Below are 11,203 nucleotides of genomic sequence, written 5' to 3' on the forward strand. Positions count from 1 at the left end.
CTGTACACAAACCCTGCTGGCGTCTGGAAAGACCTGGACACTGGGTTGGAGTTCTTCCTTCCCAAAGCTCTTTGAAGTCTTCAAACTCCAGAACCCAATCCAGGAATACCAAAACCCAGAGAAAGCTGGGACACTTTTACCAAAACTCAGAGAAAGCTCAAAATCGTTATTCCAGAGCTCAGCACTCTAAAAGTGACCCTGGGTCACTTTTACTTCCATTCTCACAGTGGCAGGGCCTCACATACTGCGACTCATTTTTTAATCTCCTATAGAGGAGCACACATAATCTATCTATTTATATATGGCTACATTAGTGCAATGAGGTAACGGCTACCTGTTTGCTCTCAGAATATTCTGTAGAACCGACATCACAGAGGTCCCCGTCTCCACGTCATCCGTCATCAGCAGCTGCAAGAAGTGTTCCTGTCTGAAGACTGAAATGACACACACGGGTCATGGTAAGTCCGGGTCATCCTTTGCTATCATGAGAGTCAGACAGATGTACTTTATGCTGTTTACCATTTTGTGTCAGCTGCACGTGACCGCTAAACAGCCAGGATAGCGAATCCATCACCTGCCTGAAACACCGGAACAGTTCTGTCCTCTCTTCATCCTATAGATTGATGAATAAATGCACATTATAGACACAGAATAATAAAAAGTCTCAGAGGTGCCATCAGTTCATCCTATCAGATGTGACTTTTATTCATCTTCCTTTTTAAATGCCCTTTGACTTTAAACATCCCCAAAACAAAGTACTTTTTTTCTCCTTAAATGTTAGAGATGTAGACGTTAAAATAAAATTAAAAAAAAAAAACAAAAAAAAAAAAACACACACTCTAGAAAAAAAGAGAAAAAGGGAAAACAATATGAACATTAGGGTTGCCCCGATACCACTTCTTTAAGACCGAGTACAAGTAACGATACTTTTTTCAAGTACTCGCCGATGCCGATTACCGATACTTTTTTTTAATGTCACCTGACAGTTTTTTTTTTTGGGTTTTTTTTTTAATTTTTTAGGGGGGAAGGGGTGGATGGTGTCTGTGTTCTTTTTTATTTTAATTTTTATTATTTTTTACAATAATTTTTTTTTATTATTTATTGCAATACTTTTTTTTTTTTTAATCAGCCCTGTTGGGGGGCTGTGTGAGATATCAGGGGTCTTAATAGACCCCTGAAATCTCCCCCTTGAGACAGAGAAAGAGACCGAGGATAGAGATTCCCAAGTTCCTTTCTCTGCAGCTTCAGCTGCACTGAAAATGAATGGAGAAGACAGCGGCTCCTCTCCATTCATAAACTGAGACATCGTATTTACAGGTTACAATGTTTCAGTTATGTGAATGGACAGAGTCAGTGATCACAGACTCTGTTCATACAGAAAAGGAAGGAGGAGGACATGGAGAGGGACAGCAGAATGGAGGGGGACATGGAGGAATACTGGAGAGGGATAGCAGCACAACAGAGGGGGACAGCAGCAGAACGGCGGGGGACATGGAGGAAGAAAGGAGGGGGACAGCAGAACGGAGGGGGACACGGAGGAATACTGGAGTGGGACAGCAGCAGAACAGAGGGGGACAGCAGCAGAACAGAGGGGGACAGCAGCAGAACAGAGGGGGATAGCAGCAGAACAGAGGGGGACACGGAGGAAGAAAGGAGGGGGACAGCAGAAAGGAGGGGGACAGCAGAACGGAGGGGGACACGGAGGAAGAAAGGAGGGGGACAGCAGAAAGGAGGGGGACAGCAGCAGAACGGAGGGGGACAGCAGCAGAACGGAGGGGGACACAGAGGAAGAAAGGAGTGGGACAGCAGAACGGAGGGGGCATGGAGGGGGACTGGAGGAGGATGCGGTGACAGTCAGGGGTGTGGGAGAGTTACAAGCACCGATCACCGCTGTATAGATTTCACTAAAGCAGCTGAAAGCGGGGGGGGGGGGGGGGCGGGGGTGTTTGGGGGTGGAGAAGCTTGTAACTGCCTCACTCACCAATCACTGCTGACTGAACAGGTATCGGGTGAAGCATTGGGAGCATTTGCCCGAGTACAAGTACTCGGGCAAATGCTTGGTATCGGTGCCGAAGTTGAGGATTGGGGCCCCAGAAGTTGAGGATTGGGGCCACTCTGTGCAAAACGAAGTGCACAGTGGAGGCAAGTATGACATGTTTGTTATTTTTAAAAAAACAAAGCCTTACAATCACTTTAATGCATAGAATGCATTAGGGTGAAAAACCTTGAGGCTTTACAACCACTTTAAGTTTAGAGGACTGTTACAGGAACAAATCGACCCTTTATGTAAAAAGAGTCACCTAAGCCTGTAGGTTAATACATCATCTGTAGAGGACCTGATATCACCTCCAAATCTCCATAGATCACCATGGTATCACATCCAGTGACATAAGGTAGTCCGCCGTGACATAAAAGAGAATCAGGAAGGCTCACATAGTATAAAACTGTATGTATCCGATTATTAAAAATATAATAACTAACCCACTCACGATGATTAAAACCAACAAACGCTTAATAATAAAAATACCAATCCCGGGATTCGATCTGGCCACTTCCTGGTTAAAGCATGCGTGGTGACGTCATGAGCGTAAGCTTTACAACACAATATTTGTTTTTAGGACTTTCGTTCGTTTACAATAATGTAAATTTATACAGGATACATTTATCAATATTTTTAACAGTTATATTCTGCCTCAAAAAATACAAACAGAATAAGAACCTTGACGGAGCGGATGTATCTCGCCTGAATGCGCCTTCCCAGCACCAGCATGTTCAGGACAGCAGAGGGCAGGATCTGCGATTGAAATTCTTCCGGGTCATTCTTAGGATTCAGTCCTACACAGCAGGAACTGGGCAAAGACACAGCGATTAGCACCCTTTCTGATACGTCGGGGTAACATGGAAAAATGGGAGTCACATCCCGTGCATGAAGAGTGTAAAATTACAAAATATAAAGTGAGACTCAAACAAATAAAATGCTGGTAACAAAAATCTGAATTATGACAGGACTCCAATCTCCAATGGGGCATCTACACCGGCACCACAAATCTGCACACATATTTTCCTGGAGAAAGCCTCCTGAACAGAGGTCCTGTCATAAAAGTATCATTAGAACGTGAACTGAATCATTTCATTCTACCTTAGAATATCGGCTAGACTGGCAGCCGTCGTCCAGCCTCCTTCCACCCGACTGTAGTCCTGTTTCAGAACCAGCACACAATACTGGATGAGGCCGTAGTTATACAGGTCCTCTTTAATTCTCTGCAGTTCTTTGCTTCCAGCAGCGGCACCTTTTAAGATCTCTGCAGACATAATGATTATTCGTTAAAGGAAAACCACAGACTAAACCCGATTTTCCAATACCCCTTAGTAATTTTCTAAAATGTCTCTACTATTAGATAACATCGCTTTGCAAAAGCTTCTCTTAGGGTGTTGCCACCATTTTGTCACAAACTACAAGTTAAAAGGCACGCAGCTAGACCGGTCCCGCAGCTTTTGAACCCCCATGCTCTAGAAGTCTAGGGTCCTCAACATCAAGACCAGAACAGGATCCATAGACCTGTTCTGGACGTGAGGGACAGACCACCGTCAGATTATGGAGAAGCACCACACACCAGGGGAGCAGAGGATCAGGAAAGTAAAACTGTTTCTTCTCTTCCCTAAACAAAACGAGCCATTAACCCTTCGCACTACGGGCTCAGCTCCACTGCAAAGGATCGTTTTTTAATCTGGAGTTGGGCTCTAAATCTAGGCGGGGGGGGGGGGGGGGGGGGGGCGGGGGGTGGGTGGGGTAGATGAATAAGCTGTTATGTTTACCTTATTCCCTGCTTTGGCTCTATACTTGTCTATTCTTTAGGTTGTTGGTGGGCTCTCGCTGTTCTCACGTACAATGCAGGCCTATTGGTCCTGCATTGCATATTATGATATTGGAGTGTGACTGCCGGACAGAGTGCCTCAGAGAAGAAGCTTCTAGGAAACTTGTCACACAGCATGGCGGAAGCCTGCTGGAGCAAAGAATGGGGCGAGCGTACAACTTATTCCGCTATCCCCCGTACTGGGCCCTCCTGACAAAAACACATGTCCAAAGAAACCTGTTTCACACTTAATCCTGACCCTCCTTGACTGGCCCCCCCCTCACCCCCCCCCCATACTTAGTCCTCCTGACCCCTCTGTACTGGGCCCTCCTTATCCCCCCCTGTACTGAGTCCTCTAACCTCCCTCCCGTACTGGATCCTTCTGACCCCCCCCAAATAAGATTGTCTACGTGTCCCATTCACATTGCAATGCAGCATAGAGCAATGTGTTTCACATAAAGTTTGTTTAAAACCTTAAGGAAAGGGGAACTGAATCGTGCACCACACTGCCCACTAGCCAGCCGGCAATGCAGAGTGGCCAGAGCGCTAAATTGCTCTGACTGCTCTGCGATTTGGCTGCGGGCCAGTGTGAATTGGCCCTTAGTCCTGACCCCCTCCCCCTTGTACTGAATCCTTCTAACCCCCTGACCCCCCCTCGCACTGAGCCCTCCTGGCCCCCCCCGTACCGAGCCCTCTTGCGCCCCCCCCCCGTACCAAGCCCTCCTGACCTCCCCTGCCGAGCCCCCCCTCCCCGTATTGATGCCCCCTGACCCTTCCCCTCCGTACTGAGCCCTCCTGACCCCCCCGTACTGAGCCCTCCTGACCCCCCCCGGAACCGAGCCATCCTGAACCCCCCCCCCGTACCAAGCCCTCCTGACCCCCCCCCCGCACCAAGCCCTCCTGACCCCCCCCCGCACCAAGCCCTCCTGACCCCCCCCCCGCACCAAGCCCTCCTGACCCCCCCCCCCCCGTACCAAGCCCTCCTGACCCTCCCCCCCCCCGTACCAAGCCCACCTGACCCCCCCCCCTGTACCAAGCCCTCCTGACCCCCCCCCCTCGTATTGAGCCCCCCTGACCCCCCCCCGAACCCCCACCCCCGTACTGAGCCTTCCTGACCCCCCTCCTCCTCTGTACTGAGCACTCTAGACCACTCTGTACTGGGCCCATATTGTTCAGATAGATCTCCACTACCCGATGGTTGCCTACCCCTGGTTTATACCTTTTCTCTTTGCTCTGTAAGCTGGTACTGCTGGCAAATTAAGTTCAGCTTTACAAAGAACATGTAATGATAGGAATATGGAAACTGCTATTGCAGACTTCTTTTTGAAGATATAAGTTCCAGAGGCAGTCGTCCTCATAGCTGGTGGAGGAAGTAGTTTGCACTTTCAAATATAAGTCGGCAATTACAATTTGTGTCCTGACTGTCCTCCCACGTCACCAGCAGTAGAAGAAATGTAAAAACGATGAAGCCTTACCCTTCAGTTTCAGGAGTAGGACCGGCACTGAACTGCTGCTGCTCTCGGTCAGTTTGGATGCCAGTTCCAGCACCCGGGAATCCACCGTCACTGCCGCTGTCCCGCTCATTTCTCTTCTGTGTGATAAAAACAAAAAGCAGGAATAAGATTCTGTCCAGATATACATTCTGTTCTGAGTCTTTACACAACGATGACTAAACCGAGCCAAGTGCACAGCCACGCCGACCAATCAGATCCTTTCCAGGACGGAACAATGACATCTGGACTCTGACGTAATGCCGGGGAATCTTAATCATATTCCTTCCAGACGACTCCGAAAAACGAGAAGCCCCACGGAGGAGATTTATCACCGTTCCCACACACTCAGCGCAAAGATAATGAGACCCGTTTACCATTAGATCTCAGGCGGGTTCATCACTCCTCCATTGCTCTGTAGTGTCGAGTGTGTATTAACCCCTCCACTGCCAGAGCTGTTTTCGCATTTTTTTTTATTTTACACAAATTTGCAAAAAAATAAATTTGGTCTTGAAGATTCCAACCCCACCAATTCCAAAACAAGTTGGGGGCGGGGTGTAAAAATATACATAAAAAAACAGAATGCAATGATTCCCAAAATCTGTTAAACCCGGATTTTATTCACAATAGAAAACACATCAAATATTTAAGAAAATTCAGAAAATGGACCATTTTAACCACTTCAGCCCGGAAGATTTTCCCCCCTTCCTGACCAGGCCATTTTTTGCGGTACGGCACTGCGCGGCCGTGCGATGCTGTACCCAAATAAAATCGATGTCTTTTTTTTTTTTTTTTTAACCACAAATAGAGCTTTCTTTTGGTGGTATTTGGTTACCTCTGCAGTTTTTATTTTTTGCACTATAAACAAAAAAAAGAGCGACAATTTTGAAGAAAAAAAACAAAACAAAAAACAAAACAAAAAAAAAAAGAAAAAATCATTTTTTACTTTCTGCTATAAAACATCCAATAAAAAAAATGTGAAAAATCTAAATTTCTTCATCAGTTTAGGCCAATATGTATTCTGCTACAAATTTTTGGTAAAAAAAAAATCCCAATAAACTTATATTGATTGGTTTGTGCAAAAGTTATCGCGTCTACAAACTGTGGGATATTTTTATGGCATTATTTTTATTTTTACTAGTAATGGCGGCAAACAGCGATTTTTAGCGGGACTGCGACATAGCAGCAGACAAAATCGGACACTAACTGACACTTTTTTAGGGACCAGTGAAATTACTACAGTGATCGGTGCTAAAAAATATACACTGTCACAATGACACTGGCAGGTAAGGGGTTAAAATCAGGGGCGATCAAAGGGTTAAGTGTGCTCCTAGGGGGTGCTTTCTAACTGTGGGGGAGGTGCTCTGACTGGAGGAAGACAAAGATCTGTGGTCCTACTTAGCAGAAACACAAGATCGCCATCTTCCTCCCCCAACAGAACGGCGGTCTGCCTTGTTTACATGGGCAGACTACCGTTCTGCATCTCTTGTGAACAATCGGCGAGTCCCAGCGGCCATCGCAGCTGCCAGAGCCAGTGATTGGCTCCTGCCAGGGCGCACCCCACACCCTGAAGAACGCCAGGGCGTACCCCAGACAACTTACAGGTACATTGTTTTGCACAGCCGGGCCACCCTGCCGCAGTAAGGGCCGGGCCACACCACAAAAATGCACTCCAGATCCGTTCCGGGTGCATTTCTGCATGCACGTTTTTGATGCGTTTCCGGATGCTTTTTTCCTGTTTTTTATCCCCACTATACTAGGATCCAGTACGTTTTAATGCGTTTTTGATGCGTTTTAAAGCATTCCAGTACAGTGCAGCGCAAGAAAAATGCAGCATGTTCTACTTTTTTTTTCTGGAACCGAAAAGCCCTTGAACTGACCACGCTGGTGTGAACTATGCCATTGGAAACCATATAACCTACTTTCCACATGTTTTTGATGCAGAACAAAAATGCACTGGACTGCATGTGGTGTGAACTGGCCCTAAATGTGCGGTGGGCAGTTCGGAAGCGGAATCAGGTCATTTGGAAATTGATGGCAGCAACACATCTCAAAAAAGTTGGGAGAGGGCAACAAAAAGCTGCAAAGTAAGTGGTACCAACAAGGAAGAGCTGGAAGAATATTTTGCAACTAATTAGGTTAATTGGCAACAGGTCAGTGACATGATTGGGTATAAAACGAGCATCTTAGAGAGTCACAGTGTCTCAGAAGCTGAGGCGTAACTAGAAACTTCAGGGCCCCTGGTGCAAGAAACCATGAAGAGTCCCCCTGCCCCCCCCTTTCCCTCTGAGCCTGGGGCCCTTTACTCCCATCACGGGCCCTTTAATACAGTCCCGCAGCGGGCCCCCTTCCTGCTGTCTTGGGTAGGAATGCCACCTTTTCTTCAAGCCAAATCCGAACATTTAGCGGCGCACAGTAAATTTGTTTTGATAGTATACACTATACATATATTTTGTGATTAATAGAGGTGCGCTGAATGGAAATTTTGGTGCCGAATATGACAATTAAAAAAATATATATATTTTTTTTTAATAGAATTGTATTAAACTTTTTAATTAATATCATAAATTTAAATGAATATGAATTTATTGTTGGCCATTATCGGCACCTTTTGTGCAAGAAAAACTCAAGAAAAATACATCCCTTTAAATTCTTCACACTGGAACGTTCCGCTTCCATTGTGGTGTTAAAAATCTTGCATGCTGCATGTTTGGTCAGGTAAAAAAAAAAAAAAACGCACCTCCCCGTTGAAATGTATTGAAAACGCATCAATAACGCACCTGTGTTATGTTTTTTATACAGTTTTTGAGTTACATGACCTATGAAAGAAACACCATAAGCACAGTAGTGCCCTGTACACACGATCGGACATTGATCGGACATTCCGACAACAAAATCCTAGGATTTGCATATGTCTTGCATACACACGATCACACAAAGTTGTCGGAAAATCCGATCATTCTGAACGCGGTGACGTAAAACACATACATCGGGACTATATACGGGGCAGTATCCAATAGCTTTTGTCTCTTAATTCATTCTGAGCATGCGTGGCACTTTGTCCGTCGGATTTGTGTACACACGATCGGAATTTCCGACAACGGATTTTGTTGTCAGAAAATTTTATAGCCTGCTCTCAAACTTTGTGTGTCGGAAATTCCTATGGAAAATGTGTGATGGAGCCCACACACGGTCGGAATTTCCGACAACAAGGTCCTATCACACATTCTCCGTTGGAAAATCCGACCGTGTGTAGAGGGCATAAGGCTCCGAACACACCTAGGCGATATAAATCGCAGGTGGAAACGCCGCAATTCCAAATCGCGGGAAGTGCTTACGATGCCATTACTTCTTAATGGCACCCCAAGCGCGGTCTGATTTTGCCACGATTGTTGGGTAATAGATCATGGGTGGTGCGGACGCCCAAAAGACGCTCCTGCTCCTTTTCAGTGGCAAGCTTTGCGCGTTGTCATTTATCGCAGCAAAATCGCACCACCTTTGGGGTGCCATTAAGAAGTAATGGCATCGAAATTGCGGGCTGAATCACGACCTGCGCTTCAAATCGCCTAGGTGTGACTGGAACCTAAAATCACAGCAAAATCACGCGCGATTTATTAAATCGGCACCTTTTTCTTTATCGACGAAATGCCGAAAACACAATTTTCGGCTGCCGAAATTTCGCTTCATCTCTAGTCATTAAATACCATTTCTAAACATAGATTTAATCACAAGAATCACCCATTACATCAGAGTCCGCAAAGATCCCCCTTCACATGCAGAGTTCCCCTTTAGAGGGGAACTGTCAATGCTGGTTCTGGGCTGTGTGAGAGAGACGTTCTGAGCTCAGAGCCCTGCAGCCAGAAACCCCCACCGCTGGGGCTCCTCACACAGTGGCGGCCCCTTTGCGACCCTGGTAGTCCTGCCACTGTTTAGAAAGTAAAGATGGGCAGAGGTTCGCCGATCTGTGAAAAGCTGCGTCTAAAAATTGTTGAACAATTTCAGAATAATGTTCTGCAACATCAAATTTCAAAGAATTTAAACATTTTATCATCTACACTACAAAATATCTAAAGATCCTAAGAATCTGGGAAAATCGCTATGCGAAGGAACAAGGCTGAAACCCAATATTGGATGGCGGTGATCTTCTGATCTTCGGGCCTTCAGACGGCTCTGCATTAAAAACAGGCATGATTGTGTGATGGACATCACTGCTTGGGCTCAGGAATACCTCCAGAAAGCACCATCTGTGAACATGGATCGCCGTGCCGTCCAATCATACCAGGTAAAGCTCTATCATGGAAAGAAGAAGCCGTATCTGAACAGGATCCAGAAACGCAGAAGTCTTCTCTGGGCCAAAGATCATTATAAATGGTCTGTTGCAAAGTAGAAAACTGCTCTGTGGTCAGAATCTAAATTTTACATTCTTCTTGGCAACCATTGGCCCCACATCCTCCGGACTAAAGAGAAGAGGGACTTTCCGGATTGTTATCAGCGCTCAGTTTAAAAGCCCCAACATTGGTGTCAGTGGACGCAATAATAACCCGCAGCATTGGTGTCAGCGGACGCAATAATAACCCGCAGCATTGGTGTCAGCGGACGCAATAATAACCCCCAGCATTGGTAGTCAGCGGACGCAATAATAACCCCCAGCATTGGTGTCAGCGGACGCAATAATAACCCCCAGCATTGGTGTCAGCGGACGCAATAATAACCCCCAGCATTGGTGTCAGCGGACGCAATAATAACCCCCAGCATTGGTGTCAGCGGACGCAATAATAACCCCCAGCATTGGTGTCAGCGAACGCAATAATAACCCCCAGCATTGGTGTCAGCGGACGCAATAATAACCCCCAGCATTGGTGTCAGCGAACGCAATAATAACCCCCAGCATTGGTGTCAGCGGACGCAATAATAACCCCCAGCATTGGTGTCAGCGGACGCAATAATAACCCCCAGCATTGGTGTCAGCGGACGCAATAATAACCCCCAACATTGGGGTCAGCGGACGCAATAATAACCCCCAACATTGGGGTCAGCGGACGCAATAATAACCCCCAACATTGGGGTCAGCGGACGCAATAATAACCCCCAACATTGGGGTCAGCGGACGCAATAATAACCCCCAACATTGGGGTCAGCGGACGCAATAATAACCCCCAACATTGGGGTCAGCGGACGCAATAATAACCCCCAGCACTGATGTCAGCGGACGCAATAATAACCCCCAGCATTGGTGTCAGCGGACGCAATAATAACCCCCAGCATTGGTGTCACTTCACCAGAAGCGTTTGAACAATTGGATCTCCATTATATTCGAGGGGCCCGTTCACACCGGAGTGTGCTGACGCTTAAAAAAATACCCGCGCTCAGGGGCGGCGTTGCGTGTTTTGGTCGCAACAGAGCACAGGAGAACGCACGCAATGCTAATTTTTTTTGCCTAGTAACCGGCTTTCCATTGGATAAATGCAATTTAAAAAAATATCTCACACATGACACGTGTACAAAAATGTGCAAAAGCCAAAAAAACAATAAAAAAAAACACTCTAATCTAAAGCAGCCAATCAGAAGCCTCCATTCTTCATGCCATAGCAGTTCTACTGTAACCCATAGCAACCAGAGCTGCCTCCCCCAGTCCTCTCACCATGAATGTCCCCTCACTGGTCCCCTGGATGTCACCGGCCCGGTGCAGCTCCTCGTCTCCTAGCAACCGATAACAACTCGAGCCAGGTCTCTCTTCCTGTCCAGGCCGCGGCCGCAGTGCATTTCGGGAGAACAGCCGGTCCGGTGAATCACTGCTATTGGTGAAAACTTTTAAGACACTAGAGGTTCATTTACTTATACCAACTTGTCTGCCTTGTC

The 11,203-nt window shown here is 46.6% G+C and overlaps 1 protein-coding gene across 1 annotated transcript in view; it reads right to left on the minus strand.

Annotated features, from left to right (window-relative positions):
- The window catches only part of IQCB1 (IQ motif containing B1), a gene marked incomplete in the record, with an annotated part of 40,351 nt that extends 29,214 nt beyond the window's left edge, over positions 1-11,137 (minus strand). The window contains 6 exon segments of the mRNA XM_073634475.1: positions 335-434; positions 520-613; positions 2,720-2,849; positions 3,140-3,302; positions 5,330-5,445; positions 10,986-11,137. Coding sequence (XP_073490576.1) covers positions 335-434; positions 520-613; positions 2,720-2,849; positions 3,140-3,302; positions 5,330-5,438 — 596 coding nt within the window.
- Positions 11,138-11,203: the final 66 nt, after the last annotated feature.

This window comes from Aquarana catesbeiana, linkage group LG06, assembly GCF_042186555.1.
Source record: "Aquarana catesbeiana isolate 2022-GZ linkage group LG06, ASM4218655v1, whole genome shotgun sequence".
NCBI classification, from domain to species: Eukaryota; Metazoa; Chordata; class Amphibia; order Anura; family Ranidae; genus Aquarana; species Aquarana catesbeiana.